The sequence below is a fragment of the Apteryx rowi genome, unplaced genomic scaffold (assembly GCF_003343035.1).
Source record: "Apteryx rowi isolate R43461 unplaced genomic scaffold, aptRow1 scaffold_252, whole genome shotgun sequence".
Classification (NCBI taxonomy): domain Eukaryota; kingdom Metazoa; phylum Chordata; class Aves; order Apterygiformes; family Apterygidae; genus Apteryx; species Apteryx rowi.
In genome coordinates, this window is record NW_020448886.1 from 945,505 (window position 1) to 969,616 (window position 24,112).

A 24,112-nucleotide genomic window follows, 5' to 3' on the forward strand; every position below is an offset into this window, starting at 1 on the left:
TGAAAAGCAGGTCCTAGGTATGCAGAATTATGTACCCAGACCTGAAAGGCATCTATTAAGAGTTTTGAAAAGTGGACCACAAATGTGTTCTGGCATCCTGGACCTTCCGATGACTGCCTATAATCCTTTTTGATATGGGGTGAACGACTACAACTTAAAAGGAGAAAAGATGAATTGGAGAGAGCTTTTAAAGAAATGCTGAGCATCCTCTGCTGTTACTGAAAGGCACTTGGTGCATTGCAATGTCAGGACTTAAGGATGCTGATTGGCATCACAGTGAAAAGGACAGATGAGGCTTCAAAAATTTTGGCAAGAGTTTGAAATGGAGTCTTTTCCCTCAATCTGGAAGAAGTTTCTCATTAGTTAATCCTGTTTAAATGGGAGCTCATTAAAGGAACAACCTTCTTACCCTAGAAAATAACTAACTGCAAACAAATGAAGAAAAAAGAAAAGAAATGTATACAGGCAATGGCAGGTGTCGCTTCCAGGCAAACAAAACTCTTTTCAGAAAATATTACCAAAAACTCAAAACAAACAAAGCAAAAGCAAAAAAACCCAGAAAACCAGCACATTCTCTTTCCATCTTCTTTCACTTTGCAAATGGTATTTTGAATCCAGACAAAAATTCTTTTGACCCTCTCAAGAATTACCCCGCCACTGCTGGGGGCAGCAAGTAAGCAGAATGGAAAAACAAATACAACAGCTAAGTTCAGTCATTATGGAGAATATGAAAACAGGCTAAAGGCAATTAGCAGTTGATGACATACATTTTAAGAGAACAAAAACATTGACCTGATTAAAGAAAGACTAAAATTCTTAGATTACAGGAAGACACACAAATGTGGCAATACAAAACTAGAAATAATCAGAACAATATGCTGCACATTCAGTACACAGTTCCATGCTATAAATGGTGAAAAATAATGCTTAGTTGATCATGAATCACATACCTCTCTTCCCTGTGGGAATCCCAGAAATTTGGAAGTGTTATAAATTAAAAAAAAGAAAAAACTAGTATTAAAAAATGTGATGTTACTATTTTAGAGACTACTGATCCTTTTCTTCCGCTGCACCATCAAACATTTACTTAAAATTATGATGTAAAGTCACCACACTTAATTTTCAGTTTTGAGTAGGAGAATGCATAATTTTTATGATTTTTTTCTCACATATATTTCAATATTGAAAGTCTGCATGTTTTATAAATTTCATTAAAATTGAACATTTATTACATGAATCAAAGAAGGGGAAAATAATTTTAACAGTATAGTTAGTCTTCTCAGGCCGTCTTAGATTGGAAACTCTTACTGAATTGATTTTCCTTGAGACAAATAAAATATATTTACCCTTCTGAAATCTGACATCTCTGACTGCATATAAGTAGTACAGAAAGTAGTCTATGAACATGATGTTTAACCATACACAGTATCATTTGATCAGTTTTCTCTGTGTTTTTACCACAGAAGCCAAATATTCTTACATTAATGCAGTTTCTCAAAAGACAAAGAAAAACACTATATACATTTTATTAAGTAATCATTACAGAGTAACACAGTGGCAACAGTAGTGTAGAATGGGACCTCAGGGAATTCATTTCAAATCATGGAAACAGCTGTTTCTTCAGTATAAGATAAAATATCTATAACAAGTTCACACATGGCAGATGTAAGCTAAAAACTAGATTTTATAGTGTGATATAAAACCAGATGTTTTGAATGATCATATTTATAACTATATATACTAAATCATGTTTATGCCTTTGCATATTTTCCTCAAAAATATTTACTGATTTTTTTGGTGAACATTTTAAAAACAATTTCCTGAACCTTAGAAAACTAGATTTATTAAGTAAATGTTAATAATATATATAATTACATGTACCTGGTCAAGTTTATTTTTCTAATACCTTGCTATAAAAGGTGCTATAATTCTAAATATTCTAAATATTATGGTTTCTGTATCACAAAGCAAAAGACTTGAGAATAAGAAACATGAAATTGCTCTATTTTATCTCTTCTACTTTATAATGACATTTTAAAAACAGCAAGTTTAAAAGCCGTACTTTTCCAATCAAAAGAAGAGTGATGTGAATGTGATGATTTTATCCATCATTATTTTTGTGTTAAAATCAAGATCCATACAGCATGTTGGAAACCAGCTTCAGTTATGTTTTCTTCCTACTTTGAATGAGAGGTGAAAAATTGGAAGGAACAACTGTATAAGGCTATGAATGTTTTCCGTACCATTTCACCACCTCCAGCACAGAGATCCTTTCTCTATTTTTTGCTCTTCAAATTTCATTTCTAAACCTACAGTTCATTCAAGCGAATTCAAGTAGAGTTTTATTTCACTTCACTTTTCATAAGCTTCAATTCTCTTACTCCTCTGTAAATGTGAACTGCCTTAAACATATGTCAGAAAGTAAAGCTAAAATGTTTCTTGACAGAATTGCTTCGCATCAGGGGAGAAAAAACGTAGGAACAAACCATCCTCTACAGCAAACACAGTTACGGCCTCACCTCTGAATGATGTTCTTCATTTTGCTGCAATACTTCGATACAGAGTTCTGCCAAGTGAAGAACCTCTTCCAGTTTTCTAGCAGGTGTTGCTTGGTTCATGGTCTCTATACGGTATAGCATACAAACCAAAATTGCGTTAATGAGAAATAAAACACAATAAATACATTCAACTATAACAAGAGAAAATGATGTGAGAAAGGAATGGGAAGAGTACAAAGTTATAATTTTCTGTATAAACAATTCCACATGTTAAGGACAATCATATAATACACGTAAGAATACCCAGATCACTAGAAACAGAAAATATTTAATTCACAAAAGAATCACTGATCACTATAAACACTTTCTAATTTGATATGTGAGAACTAACAGGTGCATCAATGTATTAGACGCTCAACTTCTGCAACAAGCAACTTCTAATTCTCTTCAAGGTCAGATATACAAAGACAGCAGACACTAGAGACCTTTTCTGTTGTTGTACATTCAATACAATGCCATTCTCACTAGATGAGTCATTGCTGTCACTACTTCAGCAAGATGCATGCATTTTGCAGCAGTTAAAATTCCAAACATGTTTTATCTAAATAAGACCCTAAATTTTAGGTGGATTTAAAAATAAGAAGAGACACAACAATTGTTCAGAAAACTAATTTCTCTACCCCTCTCCCTGCTCTTCAATAATAAGATTGAATCTAATGGTTCTTTTCAGTACATAGTGAAAAGCAACACTGTGAAATAAAGATATTATAACAAAATTGACACAAACATACTAAAAACTCCACATAAAAGAAAGCAGGCACAAATGAAATGAAGATCAGTCGTTCTACAGAACAGACTTCAAAAGAGAACAAACAACAAAGGTAAAATAAATGTAACGAAAACTCTTACAGGGCAATTAAACTCAGTTTAGTTTTAAATTAAGAAAAATCCATAGGACTATATCCCAGGAGTAGTCATGGGACACAGTATAGAATAACTGAAATTTTTTGCAAACAAATTTTAATCAGTAAATTAAATATATTTGTCTAACTACCTCATTTTTATTGCTTGGAATAACATCAGTATAGCTATATGAAATTGTCCATTTAACAAGGCTCTTGTCCCAGAGCCTAAACCATGGGATAGAAATGATGCGCATATATGGTTCAATACAATCATACATAAAGTATTTTTATTTTAAGTTTGGGTCACAGATTAAATAGTTTGCAGAGGATGTCTAAAGCTGATAACACAAAGTGAGTGAGGACCTCAGAAGTGCTGTTTCCTCATTTTCTGTGCATATTTGTAGATCATGTGAATAGTGAATCACATGAATACACATCATATGCAGAAAATTCTGCTGATATTTCTTTCTCACTTGATGCATTCATCATGACATAGAACATTAGAAGATTAATTTAAAAACTTATGTAATCTTCTTAGTGTTAATAAGAATATCAAACTGCACACACTAAATATTTTTAAACACTTAACATTTCTGGCAAGTCAAAACAACTTTACAGACAACTTAAAGGCAGTTGACCCTGTCCAGTTCTTCAAGACTAACACACTGATGCACAGTAGCTTGAAGAAATAATACAGCTTTAATGCAATTTTTGAAGGAAGATTGGATTAGAACTTCAGTAAACTTATACTAAAAGGTGACTATGAAAATGCATTATCTTCATGCAAAAAACAAAGCAGGCAAATTAGTTACTGAAGCAACTAATTTTCAAAGCAAACAAATTTTCAAAGCTCATTAAAATACACCACATAACCGACATATTAAAATAATATGATTTCCAAGAACATAATCTAATCAAAGAAAGAGTTACCGTATGAACATGGACTAAACACAAAACACATATCAGGACACAAAACAACATTCATCATGTCAAGGTCATGATTATCTATATTGTACTGAATTTGCAAATTTGATACTGTAGAATATTTATATGAATATAAGCATAACTATATTGACGTATAAGGTTAACTGAGGATAAAAAGGATTTGCCCTACTCCTCCTATTTAGGTTATAGTATAATGACTACTATTGGATTCAGACTTAGTGCTTTCTATGTTTATCCCTTATTGAAACTGGTGTTTCCTCTGGTGGTCAGTGTCTTCCCCTCCCTGAACACACAGCAAATACTATTCATAGAGCTGGGAGGTATCCACTTACACTAATGAGTCTTAGGAAGAAACCAGTGATATTAATAGGGAGTATGACTGGCACATCTGATTTCAGCATAAACAACTCATTTTATTACAAATTCAGCCTGCTTTTTGTAGACCTTGGCACTAACAAGGTAAACAAAATAATTGCATCTATAATTGTATTCATTCCTAATGAACTTTAAATAAGCCATAAACTTTTCAAAAATTATATCCTACAATGGCTCTTCTAAATTAGTAGAAAGTAATTCTATTAATTATACTGACTTCTAGTTCCCATTTTGTAGCAGTGAAACTTGAAAATAAGTTCACTTATTCTACACCTGGAATAAGTTCAAGATAGCCTAAGAATGGGTATCAAACAGACATCATTATTTGCAGCGAGAATAGGAAAAAGACCACAGATTTACTAGCTGACTGTAAGATTATCCTGAACCATCACTACGATGAGATCATGAGGAAGAGAAACAGGGTCTCAGGGAGGTATTAATTCCATTGAACAAGGCACTGGGGAAACCTCGTATAGTTCTGGTCATCTGTGTTGAAGTGATGGATTTAAAGCAGAAATGGCATTGAAAGAATAAGCAGGAATAGAGAATCTATGGTCAGGTCAATGCTGGCATAAAAATAAATCAGTCAGGAGTAAGTTACTTAGACCATAAATTGAAAGGATTCCTTTCATTACAGGACTTACGTTCAGTATGTAGAGGAGGAAAAGGACAAGAAACCTAAGTTTCCTGTAAAGATGTGTGTGGCAAGCTTCTGAATGGCTTAAAAATGATTAAAATGTGGGAGAGATGGGGTTCAGTGATTTCCAGTCTCACATTTCTATGAAATTCCCCATGCTACTACTCAGTGAAAGCATGTAAACTATTCTTGATGCTTCATATAGCTTTCAATACTATTTTAAAAATCATTATTTTTCTATCAGATTACTGATTATAAAATGCAGCAGATAATTGGACTCCTTCTACCTCCTTGGACAAGTCACACTAATTTTGTTGTCATTCCTTTATTTGAGGAATACATAAATACATGCAAAGTCATTTGGATGTTACATGTTTCTCTGAAGCTTAGGCTTCATTTAAAGCAGCTTCTTTTTGCCTTTGTAAGTTAGCACACCAGTGAGCCTTCATTCTCCATAACTAATGATCTCTTTCCAAAATCTACCAAATATGGGTTTATCAAAGGTATCACCATGGGCGTATAAACAGGGGCCATAAAGTCATTCAAGAGAAAAAGAGCTAAATATTAACTTTTTTTACCAAGCAAGTGGTACATTTGAAATATGAGTACCAATAAACTGTTAGCTGGAAGTTTTGGTCTCCAAAACATCTGAAGGAAACACTGTGCTTGTCTTTATAAGTACGGTTAAAAAAATTACAGGAATGGAAATCAGTGCTGTCAGTTTTCATTATGTTCACGATGTCTTTCTGCCCACAGTTACTAAAGGTTGTTAAGATATGTTTACACTGCTCAAACTAAAAAGTTGCTGCAGGAGTTGAGTCAGTAAATAAGCTGCTTGACATCTTTTAGCAAATAAACAGAAAAAGCTATCAATCATCTGTTCTCAGCTTCCCATTCTGCCCAAATAAAAAAAGCAAGACAGGCTTTGCAAATAATGGATGCTTTCTCAAGTATGTATTATCAATGAGTCACATAGGTACCAAGAAAATATTGTTAACTGAGCTAAGTTAACTGACTAAAAAGCCATTGAAATGAAAAGGTGACTGCTTCATGGACCAATGGAGTTTAAGGCCAGAAGGGACAGTTAGATCATCTAGTCTGACCTCCTGTGTTACACAGGTCACAGTATTTCTCCCTGTTCCCCTTTTATCGAGATGAGCTGCATCAGTCTTGCTTTCCAGAAAAGTTTATCCTTGAATTGAAGATAAATGTAAAATTCAGCTTTCAACTACCTGCTTTATCCAGCCAACCTGCTTTCTCCAGCCATTAAAACTTATATATTTTTTACCTCTTAACTCTATCCATTTTCAAACAGATTTTTAAAATGCCAACTACAGTATGACCTAACATTCAAGTACTTACCTGTGCCAGATGCTTTCACCATCCTCTCTACTCACACCGCCCTGTTCAGTTACAACATTCACATGCCAATAGTGGGAGCTTTTGATGATCTGCTGCTCTGCTTTTACCCCAAATTCATTTCAAAATGAATGCCTTCCAGGTACAATCTGATATTTTGTATGTATGTCCTGACTTCCTTTTTATGGTAGTATTATTATTTTACAGCGTGCAACTTTGCATTTGTTATATTAAAACATATCAAGCTTGAAAGAGTTGAAGTTACCAAGCAATCCAGATCATTCCAACTGCTTTGCTATCATCATTTCTTTCCACAAGTCTTTGCATTCTCTGGACTTCTTTAAGAAAAGTTTTTGTATCTACTCCCAACTGATGATGGAAATGTGAAATAGCATTGGGTCTAATACAACTCCCTGAAAATCCCTTCTAGAAATCTGCTGATTTAATGGCAATTATTGATTGATGCCTGCCTTCTGAAGTCTCTCAATTAACCCATTCTTAATTCTTTTCAAGCCTACTTTACTGATGTTGCAAGTGTTATTGTTTTTTAAAGCACTGTTATACAGTAGTATATCATATGCTTTATGAAGCTCCAGTACAACTTTGTTTTGTATTTCCAAGTGTTCTCGCTTAGCCTTCAAGCTAAGTATGGCTCACGGCACATACCCAGTCCTAACAGCTGAACTGTATCTTTTGAGGGTGGGAAAGGAAGTGAGTAAGGAAATATGTCTTCCCAGGATATGCAGCACCACTTTGATACTGACCAATGATATGGGATCAGCTACAGGAAGAAATAGCGACAGGGAGAAGGCACATTGGTAGTTGTATTCTCCACTCAATGGCCAGTCACAGGAACCCACTGATTAAAGAGGTCATCCTCCTCCTCAGGTGTGAGTAGTGTGTGGCAGGGAGGTGACCTGTCTCTGGCCTGCCAGAGACACTGTTGCCACTGTTGCACAGCAAATATTCCTTACTGGTTTTCCCTGTCCAGCATTTCACCCTTCTTCGTCTCCTTCAAACAAGCATATCCAGACCAAGACACTCATCAGAGCCAGACCTTCACCATGCCAGATGACCTCTCACAGGCCAAAGGCAGGGATGTTGGGAAAACAGCAGGTAGTCATGTAACATTTGAGAACGGCTCTTCCCTTCCATCACTGCTTCTCTCCTTGGCCAAGGAAGCTGAGATAGACCCCAAGTTTGCAGCCCCAATGGGCCTATGGTATCTCCAGATCAAAACAGGGCTGGAGACTTCTGTGGTGATCTTGCAGCTTAACATTCACTCCAGCTCATCTTGTGTCAAACTGCAACAGAACATCAGTTTGCACTTTGACTCTTTATGTATGACAATTTGTGTTTGTTTTAATTTTCTGCTGTACTGTTGCACAGGCCACTGGCAGCACAAAGCTATTGTGCTACTTATCAGTAATCCTACCATGAGTTCTTCCCAACATTCAAGCCTGGAGAAAGTGCAGGCTGTCTACAAATGGAGATGTCTGACAATCAATGAATTTCTCTCTGTGCATATGCCAGGACCAGACCCCAGGAAGGCAGGTAAAGTGATGACTGCTGGCTGCCAAGCTCCTTCTAGGATGCACTGCACATCCTGCGCATTCCTCAGGCATGGCCTGAGGAAGTTTCAGAGTTTCTGAGGGAACTTTGCCTGCTGGGATATTGTGCAGAGGGTCATAAATCCTACACAGTTCTTTCCAGATCCAATTGTGGCCACATGGAGCCTGAATGAACCATCCTTTATTCTATACCGGGTTTCTTGCCTAGGCATCTAACTGGTTCACTCTGAATTGAAGCCTGGCAGTAGACTCACATTCACGCAGTGTGGATGGCTGGGGAACCCTTGAAGTAAAACAGGCTATAATATAATTTGATAATACAGATGTATCATAATTTGAGCTGTTTTGAGCCAACGCTGGTCCAGCAGAGCCCAATAACTTGGACTCTGTGATATGCAAAACCAGCAATACAGCTTCCAGGCTTGTATCAAAAGCAGTACAAATGTCAATAAACTAGAGCTAATATATGTTACTAGACTTGAGCTGACTCTACAGAGTTAATCCACAACTGGGATAATCCATTCACATATAATTTAGATTTGATTGTGGTGGATTTACTTGTAAATTCTCACAGAATTAATTCTGCAATGAAAAAGTAAGGAGTGGCCATCTGGGAGGACACATAGTTTTTTTCTGATTAAAAAAAAAAAAAAGTCTAGCCTTATAGGAATAATGAAATTTAGCTTTGTGAAGTTGAAACCAGGCTTTCCATAATTATGTTTTAAAAATTAAATAGGATTTTCAATTCGGGGGGGGGGGATTTTTAAGAAGTTAATTACCATTATGCCCCCATATAAGGAGAGATTATGGGATTTGTGGAAATTTACAGAGTTCACATCTTCTTATAACCTTTCTTTTTTATAAAGTGGATTACACTACAATGTTGTCAATTTTTTCAAATCTTTTATAGTATTCAATGGATTTAACTTCATGGGACAATCACATAAATTATTTTTCAAAAAAGGGAATTTCTTGGATCTTGTGAAGCTGGAAAAAATTTTGAAACATGAAATCTGAAAAGATAAAAGCAGAAGAAAAAATTAAAAAACCTCAATTTTAAATTAGTGATCAATGGAATCTAATTTATGATTCTATGTACACCGGTTTTGACAACACAGATGTTATCATTCTGTATTTTCTTCCCTTCTGTTACTTCTAATTTCTCTTCAAAAGGGGGAAGTTTGCAGCACTTCTTCCTGTGGGATAAAACAGTGATGCAACAAACATGGCAAACTGAAGAGCTCCATGAATGAAGAAAACTGAAAAACTGACATGCTAGAATATGGGGAAACTAGCATTTGAAAGTACAGATTGAATAGCAAATATTTTTAATAAATCTAATAATTACAGGAGTCTAAATTTTAGGAATTTACTAAATGACAAGAATAGCAAATTTATTGTCTGCAGGTAAAAAGGAGGGAAGAGTGAGGGAAAAGCTGTCAACCATAAACTTTAAAATAGATTTTGAAGAAAAGATTAATTGAAGTCATAAAATGAACAGAAAAGAGAAAAAAGTGTAACACAGATTTGCAAACATAGGTTGCAATAGACTTGCCCGGTAGCCTTTTTAATAGGATATTTCCTTAGAAGAGAAATTCAGTGGATCTCATCTATCCTTACTAGTAGATCTCATCTCACCTTACTAAAGCACTTCATACTGTGCCCCACGGGAAAACTAAGCTGACGAAAATGAGGATTAAAAAAGAAACTAGGGTTGGATAAGGAAGCTGTCTCAAGAGAAAGGCAAAGCATAGTGTTGAAAAAGACTTTCAGAGCAGAGAAAGGTTTCTTGTGCGGTTCCTCAAGGATTGCTCTAGGGCAGAGCTTCTTTAGTATTTTCGTCAATAATTTCAGAATAAGCGTTAGGAGTGCATTTGATGACAATGTTGTAAAACATTGGCAATAGAGAGCAGGATCAGAAAACAGTAACAGAAGAATTGGATAATCCTGAAGAACAGGAAACAGAAATGAAATGAATTTAATGCTTTAAATTGGAGGGCAATGCACCTGGCAAATAAACAGCAACAAATATTTGCTATAAACTTGGAACTCATCAGCTGGAAAAGATCAAAACTATGAATATTGGGTTGTATTAACTTTTCACAGAATGGCTGTGAGACACAAATATGATATGGACAGGAAAAGACAAGCATTCCTTGAATGTATTAGATAAAGTATTTCCAGTATAGATTGGGAACTATTAATGCTACTGCAAGGTGGCATGTCATGGAGGTGACTTTGCACAGTTCTAGCCACCAATGTTCAAGAAGGCTGAATATAACCTTTAACAGAGAGAGGCTCCTAAGGTGATAAAAGGGAAGAGAAGAGGAGACAAGACTCTGAAAGCGGACAATAAAATCCTATTAAAAAGTAGGTTGCATAAGTATATAAAGGTACATCATAAGGCTAGGAGGGAATGGAGATGAAATGCTCGTGAAGGAGGAAGCTATATAACATAGAGGACAAGGTTAGCATTCTGTCAAATAGGTCCCAACTTATCTTTAAGGTGACTCTCAACTTATAGAGCAAGCAGGACTTGAACCGGCCTTTACATGGGTGAAGTGGGGCAGCAAAAGGGAATTGCAATGGAACTAACACAGGACGACTTAGTCCAGCTGTTCAGGGGGCTGTGGGTAAGTTTACCAAAGGGGTATCAGGATGAGATACTTGCAAAAGCAGGGACGTGGACCTAGCAACGCAGGCGTTCTTTTCCAGACCTCTGCTCCAAAATTGACAGCAGGGATATTTGCTTGTATTCTCCTATTTCCATTTAGTTGCACAACAAACAGAGACCATCAAGGTGTTATGTAGCTGTGCTCATTCATTTTTGTTTGTTCAGTGAAATGAACATGCATGGAGAGCTTTAATCAAGTCCTCTCCAGGTACAATGACTCTCTCCACTTGCCTTCTCAATTTCAATAATATTTGTAGTGTTCTTCTTTTTAAGTCGGATAGATCCTTCTGAGCCTTGAGGGCATTTACATACTACCCTTCCTTTAGAAACTTGTAAGTAATGAGTATGTAAACGATCAATGTCCTTTAAAAAAAGCAAACGTTGAGCTGCTCCTGACCCTCTATTGTATGGAGTTAACAGTTATTCAGCCTTTGGCAGTCTGTCTGATAGAAAGAAATATAGGGATGACAACTGTGATTTGTCTTTGAGCAATTGTACACTACACAGCAACTATTCTCTTTGATTTTATTCTAATTTATTCTTTTTTTTATTAAATATGATTGGCAGAAGGAACCCAGTACATTCAGTTACAGCACACTTTTAAAAATAATCAATTAAAAGACAATTACCTAATAATTCAGATCCTCACAATCTGTCTATTGCCTCAGAAATGAACATCCATGACAGATACTGCCCTGTTTACTTCCCAGCCATTTACCACTTTAATCCTTAGCCCAGTCCCTGTTTTACTCCATTGGAAGGTAATGCCCTAGTCCTGAAAAATGTATTTATACGTAAGGTTCTATCACTTCTTGGAGGTAATGGCAGCAGCACTAGCAGAGTGCAAAAAGTCCATTACTCCTCACCCACTCCTATTTTAAATAATGTTATGTGGGGAAAAACATTAATTTCTGGGAAGGAATAAATAAAGTCTTTTATAACTCTGTGTGTGTTAATGGTGTGTATAAATATATAAATAAAAATATGAATTTTGTGTAAGTAAGGTCATTTTTCTGATAGGGAGAAAACAGCTGAGGGAGGCATAAAGATTTCCATAAGCAATTCACTGGAAGCTATACAATAAGCCTTTGAGGAATGCTATTTGCCCCTGGCCTTGGCATCTACCAGCCAAGTTATGTTCAGCAGTATCTATGGGGAGAGTAACTCAAATTACAAACTGAGTAGGACAGGAAAATGTGTCATATACAAAATACTTTCAGGTAATGAAGTCTCAAAGGCAGCATGTGCTGAAATGAAAATGGTTTGTACTTAAAAAGAGATTTGCACATATTGATACCATTATCATCTCCTTGACAAATTATAAACCCTTGCTGCAAACTACAAGGGCATTATATGAGAGTTCTTAGCCATAGTTCAAAAATTATAATAGCAGGTTTGCTGCTGTTCTCCCCATAATGGCAATTATACTGACTGAACAGATTAGCTACTCCATGAGAATTTCAGCAATACACGCTATGCTGTAAGGAATGACATGCTGAACCTTGTATAATTGTCATTGCAAATGTAATTTTTACTGAAAAAAGCTGTTTTATGTTTATAATAGTACAACGACATGGGAGTGCTAAATAAAATGTCATCCTGCCTGCAAACAAATCCTGTTGGTGCAAGTGCTGCTTATACCACAGTGTCTGCCATTAAGAAAGTACCCACCGTCTTCTGGGAAAGCATTGCGAGTCTTGTTCAATTGAGACTGTGAAAATGAGAGCACTTGGGGGATAGACCTGGGAACCTGGCAACCACACCGCTGAGAAAAGATTCTCACAACGAAACGAATTTGCATGTTCACCTCTGTATTACCTAACAAGGACACTCCTGCAATTCAAGATTCTCTATACAGTATCTAGTGCGCAAGTTAAAAGGTATATAATAATTATAAAGAAATATATTTTTTCCATTTTTTCTACCATAACGCAACACATAGTATTAGGGCTAAGTCTATTGTTTGTTAAGTTCCTAATGAGATCAGTAGGAGTTTTGCTAGTGACTCCAACAGGAGCAGAATTTGGCCCTGTTAGCCAGCCAAAAATAAAAATGATGCAATTTTATTAAGATTCCTTTCAGCTCCTTCCTCAGTTGTGTCAGATAAGGGGATCAATGGGACATGAAAAACTTGTGGAACACAGTATATTTATTGTTTTCAATAAAATACACTTTTTCTGAGTTGTCTGATTAATTTACAGCTACATTTCTAGTCAGAGGGGAAATTTAAGTAAGGAATTAAATTATAACTGTAAACCTCAAGCTTCACCTAACACAGTGAATTTCCATTTAGTCACAGTATGTGATAGGCTTTCCTCCCATCGGTTCTGTAATATAGTCATTTGCCAGGTCACTTAAAGGACAGTTTTGCTATTCTGAAATCTTAAGAACATGGAAATAGTTTCTTTCAAAGCATGCAAAAACCGATGCAAAATGACTAACATTTCTTTCATTTCTTTTTATCATTTCCTTTAGGCTTGTAACTATACTTTATGTCATCTGTGCTTAATGGTCTATATTTCTAACATAATGAGCTTGAGAAATAATTAATAAGAATAGCAAGCATGTGTTGCACAAAGAAGATCTGTATTTGAGGTGATACACATTATATAAACGTGTACAGCTGAGGTTTTGGAATACAGAGATCATAGGATAAGATCTCTAAATTGAGTTTCCTCATTTCTCACTTAACTGAAATAATTTTCAAAATTTCTCATTTGAACATAGAGGTATTTTCTTCAATAACTATCTGATTACAAAAATACTAAATAGAATATCTGTGCTATCTCACTTTAGGTATCTAACTTGGTAGGGAAACTTGGCTGCATTTGTATTTGATGGAGTGAGATAGGTCCTTTCACAGAGCCATTCACTAAGGACCCTCAAAATGCTCTGAATCACCTGCTTAAAGAACCTCTCTCCATCGGGTTAACCTGGTTAAATCACACATCTAAAGTTGGCACTATCATGCTTGCTCATGTGAACTAACATTAAATTTGTGGCATATTGTTTTCTCTCTTTTTTAACAATTCTGAAAAGAGCTGTCATATTTTCAGGACATTTAAAGTGTTCAAGTGAAAATCATTGGAAGTTTTGGGAACCAAGAGAATTTTACTTCTACATTTTTGAATCCTCCGTTATGAAAACTGGGGTAAAAAAACCCCAAAACACATAGCTTTTATCATTTGCTACTAATTTCTGCTTGCTTATGAGGAAAAAAAAGTTCTTCCTCCTACAGAGAAGGGAGAACTTAGAAGTGAACCAACTTCCTCGCTTCAACCCCATCTTTGACAAGGAGCTCCATTGTGAATTATCTTCATGAAATCTTTAAAATCCTCACCTTGACCTTCTTTCAAGATGAAAAATAATTTCATTCTAAGAATATTACCGACTCAGTGCCCCTTCCCATAACTGCTGTTGATATGATTTGTGGGAACCCCACAAAGCATCATGGTCAGGCTTCTATTGTGTCCGTGTGTACACGTCATTAAAAAGCTACAACAAAGTAGTGTGTGCATTTATTTAAAAGCATATACATGCATAGTCCCTTGTACTTCCATACAGTAGAATATTATTCAATCACAAATACTACTCCAACAATGCTCTTTTTGTGATTACTCTGTTAATTATTTGGATATAAGCACTCAAATAAGTCTCAGCGCTACTGAAGAATATATGTCATAACAGCTTTGTGAAATTAGGAACACAGACAAATACCACCCTCCCAAATGTCAGCTGTGACTAGAAAAATAAACATAACACTAAACAAAGGCACATCAGAGAGACGGAAAACCAGCCTTATGAAATTCATTCTCCTGTCAAGATCTTCATCAATAAATCCAGCAGTTGCATTAAGAAACAGATATCATTTTTTTGCTGATTACTATGAAGTTAACTGTCTGTAAATACACAATCTGATTTTGTATTTGAAATCTAAACTTTTCTGCACCATTTAGCTACACTTCTGTTAAAGAAATCATAATTGCATCACAATCCAAAATATATTGGATATTGAAATTATCTAAATTATTAATAAATATGCACATCATATTTACATATCAACATAAATGGACAATGCATGGACTATACTATATCACAATTAATTATCATGTTTGTCTATGTTCTGGTCAATATTTTCATATTGTTGAAATCAACAAAAATAATAAAACAATGGACACAACACACAATCTGTAATACATGCAGACATACACACAAATAGTAATCACCTGGGTCCTTCTCTGCTGTAGCTAAATGTAAAACAAAAAAAGAAGAAAAAGATTATTGCAAAAAAGGAAGATGGTTATTTTAATTTTATCAGAGTAGAATAAATATCAAATACAGAGTTTCAGTGCTTAATCTCCTTAAAATCGTGAGTAAAGCAGTGAGAGTCCTGACAGTCAACTCATCCAACTGATGGGTTTTGTCAGCTGAGGGGAGGTAATGGTGTGTGTTTTTATGTAGCATTTATATAGACTATATTTTGGGTAACAGTTTATATATGTGTATATTCACTGGCTGAGTTTGTATCCATATTATGCCTGGGAATTTAGAGACATAAATAACAGTAAAATAATAATAATAATAATAATAGTAAAAGAGTAAGAATATAAGAATATTATTTTGTTAGAACTATCTTTGCAGCTCTACTTTGTACATAGTTATTATTGTTCTATAGCTGATATTGTCACATAGTAGATTCATCTGACTGACTAATATTTGAATTGCATGACCTTTGAATATTTCTCTAGTCAACAAAGAATAGGACAAGAATCCTAATACTATATGGCAACTATATTTGAGGGCATCAGGCATGTTCTAAATATAATGGTTATATGCTTTCTGTATGCAATGTGAGGAGTAAGCAAGTAATACAAAGATTAACTACTTGCAAGAGAAAAACACCATTTCAGTGCACGGGACAGTAAAATGTTCTCATGAACCTAAAGGAACAGAACTGAAGCTGTTGCTGAAAGCTTGGACTTTTTTTTCTGCATTGGTAAAAATATAGGATATCTAATAATGACCTCAGTATTGAAAGAGAAGAATATAGGTCTCCTTGCTACTAAAAACAAACATGCTTAATTTTTTGATGTTATGATGCTGGGGCCCTTCATTTTCAAATAGTATTTTAATCTCAAAAAATACTCTACCTATTTCTCCTTGAGGCACTATATTCATATATGTAAGTTAATTGGCTATTGCATTTTGGGCTGGATGTTAAGGAGTGTAAATTTACATATAGAAATTGAGTTGTTTATCAACCAAAAGACAATAAATCCACAAAGAAATTCACATCAGTCAAAACATGCCATGGGACAGATTTCAGTTTTACGTGCGGTTCCAGCTTACTTCAGTGCTAACAATATGCATACTTTAAAGTGCAGAATTTGGTACTCTACTTACAGTTGAACTGCCATGATTCTCTAGGATACAATTAAAAATCTTGGGCAAAGATGTATATACTTCATTGTAAAAAACTTTTTCACAATCCAATTTACTATCAATGAGTTTAGATATCTTTTGCATGCTTTTGTCATCTTTTTAAAAGGTTTCTAATTTTAAACTGATTATTTCAACAAGGTTGTTAAAAGACTAAAATACTGAACAACAAAAAATCCCTTTTATGAACACAAAAAGATAAAATCTAAAGGAAATGGTACTTTTGCTTTTTCATTTTACAGAATAGATTTAATATTCAGCCTCCTTTCTTTAACACAACATGATATCATAATTAATTAAGATAAACTGGTTACTGAGATGGTTTCATGTTGTTACTCCCATGATATAATACTGGTTGCTATAGTGATGAGATGGGTTTTTTGTTAATCACTTGTGAGATTGCTTAACTCATGTTTTTCAGAGAGTTTGAGCAGAAATGGAAAAAGGAAAAAGTTGGCTTTATAATGCTGCTAAATACATGAGCCTTCCTCATTTTGCTGATGATAACTCTATTTACTTCTAGAGTATTACTAGAAATACACACTACAAAAAAGATATTATGCATAAAACATTTTTTTTAAGGTCATCATTCATTTCTTTTCCTGTTAATCCCTTCTACCTCTAAAAAAATAAATATATAAATATGAACATACTTTTTTTTTCCCTATTCCTGCATATATCTGTACAGTTATATCTCAAGCTTTCTGTGCTTTATGGAGAATTACAGATGTGTCTTAGAAAGTTATTTCACTGTTATGACTTCCTTTTTGTTCTACGTAAGGTTCACAAGTATTAAAATAACATTATGTATCCTAAGCCTGTTTTGTGTTTTTAGAATAAAATCTCAGTTAGCTTTTCTGTATATGTTCTAGAACACACACAGTTTCCAGAAAAAGTGCTGATTACAATCAGATCTAATATTTTATTCTGTTAGTACATTCAATAAATCAGGATGTAATTATGGTTTTAATAATCAGATTATCTTTATACCTCTGAAAACACAACAGCAAAAATAAACTACACTTATCTACCTGTCTGCCTTATAAATACATCAGAAAGGCATCTATACCCAGAGTTTTCAAATTCCAAGGTACTGTTACTGCTGATATGGAAAGAATATCCTGCCAGTAGTTTAATTACCAGAAATACTTAGAGAAATAAAAAAAAAATCCATAAACAACCTTTTAGATTTATGGAAAACTTGAAAGTAAGAACAAAGGGCAACTTAAATTAAGAAGTCCTGGTCTTCCATTCAAACAGGGTCCCAGGAGGCATATTAAAGCAATGAATAGGAAAAAGCTCCATAGTTCACCAGCTGAGATTTTAATGAGACATTTCCCCTTGCTGTGGAACAGGTTTGTTCAGGAAAGGGAAAAGGCTGCTCGCAGAATATTCAGTTAATAGGCATTGTTGGCTTTTACAGCCACTTTGGCAGCTGACTGCTTTACTAACCTTCTATTTTGGCATATTCTGTAAGTCGAGTGTAATTGATCAAGGCAGCCTTCTCCAGACATTTTCTAACCACTTTCTTCACCTCTTCTGCTGGTATGGGGGTGGCAATATCTTTCATTAAAACCTGTGCCAGAGACAATTATACCACTGGTTACACTCATTACTCAAAAACCAAGAGAAAAAGATGCAAGTTTCCTAATGTTACTTTAGCTCTGATAATGATTAAAGGCCAAAATCAAAATGGAAGCATTTCAATGTTGAACTGTAGTGGATGAACTAGATATTTATCTCTGAAGGTTTGAGTTAAACTCTGCTTTGACTGCATATATTGTATTCGTATACAAATCAAGACTAGTTTAGGCATCTTGCAGCATGCCAATGAGCCTTTGCCTGGGTGACATGAAGATGAGGAGGACGAGAGCATTCCTTGGATGGGTTGAATTGTCATACCAGCCAAGGATGTGGATATGAAAATTTGCTTGGTTCTCACTTGTGGAAAAATTTCCACCATTTCATAACCATTGATTCTTAAACAGTGTAAAGCAGAAAGTGTGAACACCATCAGAACTAGCTATACTTAATGACTTTCTTCCTTCGTAAATTATTCAAATTGAGCATGTCCTTTTGGTGAAAAATAATTAGCTGTATTAGGCAGGGGAAACACTGAACTTCCCATGAAACATTTTAAATGGGCAGCTAGAGAGACAGCTCACACAAAATTTTTCTAAAATCCACCAGTTTTTAAAGTCTATTGATTTTTAATACGCAACTGTGATAAAATGGATCATTTCAATTCTTGACCTTTTTGCAATTAAAGAAAGGCCTGTCATGACTTAATGAAGTCAAGTTGTCACCTAAAGTACTAAAGAGGTATGTAGGCTTTTAATAGCTTCAAAAATAAATAACATGTCAAGCATACAAAATGTAAGATTTACATTTGCAGTATGTTAACTGGTTTAAACCTTTGAGAAATTATTTTTTCTGAATAGCATTTAATTACCAGGTTGCCTTGAAAACTCAAGACTGTTGCAAGTGAGGTAAACTGGGAACATATACCCTCTTCATATGAATGCAATTTTATATACTCTGGGCTATACTAATATTGAATATGATCATTCAAAAAAACCTGAATAAATATTGTTAATATTTCACTAACATTTTTACTTTATATTTCATTCACTTTGAACACAATGTGAATGTGTAAACAACATTCAGTATGATTTTGCCACATTTTAATATAAAAAATCACATTTCAGATAACTCACAAGCTTTCAAAATTGCTTCTTGTTGAAAATGGATCCTCAGATAAGCTACACCTTTAGACAATATACCTAAAAATTACAGTGAGAGGTATGGTCTGGGGAAGGAAATTGTGGAAAAGAAACAGGTTCAGCAGCAGGAAAGCTATTAAGGAAAGGCTGCTGCAAAGTAGACGTATTGTGGTACTTGCACACACATGGATGACATATCAACCTCTTCTAACTTGCCTTTTTTTTTTTTAATGAGTAACTTCTGGGTTATCAGCAAGTGAAAATATAATATTGAAATATGTTCATTCTGGATTTGATTTCTTCCAAATTTACAAAGATAAAGCGTAATAAAAAAACTGTAACACATTCTGCATCCACAGATATAGGCAAGCACACTTATTCCCAGACAAGACTGATGAAGATGTTGCTTGTTTGCCTGCCTGATACAGGCTACTGCTGACCATTTGTGACACAGGAACAGTGAGAGGAAATGGCTGTTTCATATAACAGAAAGTAGCACACAGTACTGTAATCACTGAAATTAAATATGAAAGAAAATATGTATACTCAGACTCCCCACATTTTGTAAACCATGGCAGAGGCTTTCTAAGACAGAGTCTCCATCTGTGGAGTGATCTGCAGTGCAAAACGTCTAACATTTCCTGGGACCAGACCACTCAGACTTTGGCAGAGCTACACAAAGTGGGATCTATGCTTTGTTTCAATTCATACCTTCATCAGGTTCCTGCTGATAAAAGTCCTCTGGATTCCCTGCTGGAATTTAAAACTCCTCTTTCCTTAGAGAAATGCTTTTGAGTAGAGATGCTCAAAAGCAGAGATGCTTTTACCATTACGTTGTCTTCTCCCTTGGAATCAATACAGGAGGATTTGCTGGGCAGGGGTTTACATTTATAGCTGCCCATGACAGTTTTGCTGCATATAGCTATAGCTTTTTCTTCTTAAATTGACTTAGATTTTGCATTTATGGAAGACTATTTGGATTATATAGAAGTTTTTTAATGTTACATATCAGCATAGACAACATTAGCAGCAGGGAAGCTGTAGAAAGCAGGAAAGGGGGGCTGCAGCGCAAACATATTACTTTAGAGGCAATGCTGGGTAATCATTAAATTATGAAGCAACAGATAATTACCGCAGTGGCTTGAAGTGAAATTCCAATATTAATTTTCTACAGAGAACAGCTGCCTGTCACTGTGGAAATGTTGGGAAAAAAATGGGGAAAAATATCCCAGTAAATAAAACCAGTAGTAGAGTACCTGAGAAGAAATGAGTTTGCTCTTAGTAGCCTAAATGCAAAAGAAAATGCAGGCTTAGTACTCAAGCAGAATTTAAAATATATTTTTAAACTTACTCTTTCAAGTAATGAAAGTGTCGCTTTTAAAGCTCCTTCAGGACGTCCAAATGGGAAACAGTATCTTAAAAAAAAAAAAAAAAGCAGAGAGAGAGAGAGAGAGAGAGAGAGAGAGAGAGAGAGAGAGAGAATGATCAGAATTATAATATCTAAGTTAAGAATTTACTTTGAGATGTAACTTTGTACACTACTTGCACTGAATTATGTTAATGGAAGACTCCCGTATATAATGTATTAATGAATGCAGAAGGCCTCTTCAGTAGTCTACCATGGAGCATATACATAATATAGCAGTATCAGGCCACTGGCAGCTCAGACCTAAGTATGGAAAAATATGACAGGCAAAGGGAATTTCTTTCACTTTCTCAATTATGAAGGATATTTAATGATCTCCAATGAGCTTAATTGTCATCTTTCTGGAAAGAGGTGCCATTTCTCATGTAGACATGACGGCTACTGAAGCTGTAAAGAAAGACTTGGTATGTTATATCCTGTTTTAATATTGGATTAAGATCAGAATAAAATATCAGATATCTAAGTTTCTGTAGATATATGGGAACAAAAATGCCTGTGGATATTCAATAATTTTCCCATTATATAGCTATTAAACAGGTTGGGAGAGAATTTTATGTTAATTTTTATCAGCTACGACTTAAACTAACCCACTTCTGTCACCAAATTTATAACATTATGTAAATAAAAGTGATCCTACTCATTGCTTTGTTTTTAATTTTTGTCTGCTGAATGATCCAATATATCATCTCAATGAGACTATAGAGCTCAGGCAACCATAACCTCTCCTAATCCTGTCTAAAAATATTGCTGGGATATCCCCAATTGGAAAAATGATTTTTTACTTTGCTAAGATTTTTTTTTAATTAATATTACTCACTTTTCTAATGGATAAAAGGATTCAGACCACTGAATTTTAGAAATACATTTTGTTCAACCAACATAAAGCCCTGTAAATGAGGTCAAAAAGGATTTCCAGCAGACAGAATTCCAGTATTTGCTCTGCCTCATTTTGTTTCTTTCTTACTGTAGTGTTAACAACTCTTGGGGACTTGTTAACAAATTAGCAAAGGAAATTTAATGATTCTTAGGCTTTAAGTCATCTTGAAACAAAACACATTTTTAGGAGTTTTGTCTCCTTCTTCCTTTATTGTATATTTGCATAATCTTTGAATTGTTTTTCCCACTGTTTACTTCTATAAATTTGTAGTGACAATTTTTGAGTAATTATCACTGATTCCTAGATTATATTTAATATTTCAAATCAAAGACTTCCTACCAAGTATGTTCTGCAATGTAAACGATGCAACAAGCTTCCACCATCCAATGAGTTTTAAATTCAAAATGAAGGTAGAAGCCCCACAGTGGAGTAGTGGTTATTGCAGTTTATTGCAGAGACAACATTTATGAGCCCAACAGAAGGGCCAGGCTTAAGTGTGCATTTGGTCTGAGGAGCTCCTGACAGAGAGAAGCTGTTTTCTTGAGATAAACAGCTTAGAGAAATGGAAATATTGACATGTCAGGCCTAACGTGATGCTGAGCAGTCCCATGTCCAGTGTCACAGCCCCTGTACTGCTGAGGAGGCAGGCTGCAAGGCTCAGGGCAGATGTTTTGGGGCAAGGAGGGATTTCATCTCCTGAATAAGGAAGTAAAGGAAGGGAGCATCTTTCTTCCTAAAAGGAATGCCCTGCAAGGAGAATCCTGTCTCTCTCTAGTGTAGTACAGAGAAGAAGTCTCAAGTGGAGACTGCCCTGCTCTATGCACTCAAAAAAACCCCTAAACAACCTTGTTATCAGCATGATAGATACCAGCAAATACTAGACACTTACCGCATCACACCAAAGTAGGGACATCCAATGTAACTATATAGCAAGCTTAGCCAAACAAAAGAAAGCTGTGTTTCACACAGCACTATTTCAACTGTGGAACCGTTTGTCACAAGGTGTTACAGAGACCAAAAATATAAATACGTCGTAAAAAGGATTAGGATTGACAGAGTGATAGTAGAAAGGTTGGTTATGTGTGATAAACTAACAGATTTGGTGGTCTAGATGCCAATTTTATGCAAAGGTTCATAAACCATTAATTGCTAGAGAATAGAAGGATATCAGAGGAAATATCACCCCTAGTCTGCTCTGTTGCTTGTACTCCTTCCCTCAGCATCTTCTACTGGCCATTGCTGACCTGGAATAGCAGTTTTTACATTGATATGCAAACTCTATATTGAGGATGAGGGACTTCAGCTCATTCAGAATGGATAAGTATATCATTAAAACCAGAAAATTACATTAGATATCCAGAAAAAGTTTTAGCTGTGCTGTATCAAGATGTTTACTCATAAGATATTTCTGATCAGCACTGTTCCAGGAACTAGTATGGCTCAGTCATTCTCATTCAGGCAATTCTCGTAGTTAGAATTATAGAGAGTTTAAAGTTCAAAAGGACCAACAAAAGTCAGGCATATATTCTCACCCAATCATTTCTACCGTAGAGAGAATACAACTCACAAGATATACAAATGAACTCTACAGCTAAATAACTCTTGGTTAAATTCAATACAAATTAGTTATGCCATATTTAATATACTTAAAACTTCTTTGCATGTAGACGATTTTAGCTTCACTATGTTTTGTTCAAGATCAAAATTGAACACCAGTGTGATAAAATTTTTCTAGCCAAAACTTAGTATTATTTGAATAAATTATACACTCACCTGAAATGGCTTATTTGGTTTTCTAAAAGGGAGGAGAGTCTGTCTTTAATTTCCTCAAATCTTTCTTTCTCTTCAATGGATACTGTTCCAATTCCATCTGGCCTGTAATATTAAATATCCAATAATTTTTGACATTTCCTTATCTATGCTGTTTATGTAAACTAAATATGTCTGAATCTGGGTATGCTTCTGTCAGTTAAACTTCATGCTGATTCCTCTTTGAACAGTTCTTTTTAATTTTAAAGCTTTCAGTTAACACACTTACTGCTCTCCTTTCTCTTTTTCCATTGCTTTGAAGGAAAAACAATAATTTATGAATATAGCCAAAGAACAGACTTCAGTTGATGGAAGACTTTTTGAGCTGAACTTTTAAGTTCAACTCCTAAGCTGCTACCTGGTCACAATACACAAGGCAGCACATACTTCTCCCACATCATCCCCAAATATGTAGTATCCTATCTCAAGAAAATTAGTACTCCAGTGTAACAGAGGGACCTACTCTAATCTTGTTGTCTCAATTTCAACTCTTTGAACCTTTAAGATATTTGCCCAGAGGCACAGTACCACTGAAAATGGTTTTAAAAAAAGTTGGGGGCAACCCACAATAAGAAAGACCATAGCGGGCAGCATTCATGAATTCTCCTGCTTAGGGTGAGCATAGATTTTTGATCCTCCATCCCATATTGACAAACAGCAGCATGTAAACAAGACTTCCATACGAATGCAGCATAAGTGATGCAACAAATAACTATTCTTAAAAAAACAGTGGCAAGTTTTTTTAAACAACAAATTTTAGTCCCAATAATTAATTATAGGCCTCGCATTAAGTACCTTAAGCAAACACTTAAAGTCTTATCCTAAATGTGTTATTAAAGTCTATGCATTAAAATAATATAACAAAATTAAAGAA

General features: G+C 35.1%; 1 protein-coding gene across 14 annotated transcripts in view; it reads right to left on the reverse strand.

Annotated features, from left to right (window-relative positions):
* The window catches only part of CADPS2 (calcium dependent secretion activator 2), a 337,297-nt gene that overhangs the window by 66,627 nt on the left and 246,558 nt on the right, over positions 1 to 24,112 (reverse strand). For 5 of the 14 annotated variants that reach the window (XM_026067034.1, XM_026067045.1, XM_026067042.1 and 2 more), the window contains 6 exons: positions 23,203 to 23,304; positions 20,478 to 20,541; positions 17,856 to 17,979; positions 15,191 to 15,211; positions 2,520 to 2,623; positions 951 to 959 (listed from right to left, as the gene is read on the reverse strand). In XM_026067034.1, coding sequence (XP_025922819.1) covers positions 951 to 959; positions 2,520 to 2,623; positions 15,191 to 15,211; positions 17,856 to 17,979; positions 20,478 to 20,541; positions 23,203 to 23,304 — 424 coding nt within the window. The remainder of the gene's footprint in view (positions 1 to 950; positions 960 to 2,519; positions 2,624 to 15,190; positions 15,212 to 17,855; positions 17,980 to 20,477; positions 20,542 to 23,202; positions 23,305 to 24,112) is intronic. The other 9 variants (XM_026067036.1, XM_026067046.1, XM_026067038.1 and 6 more) reach the window with 3 other exon arrangements.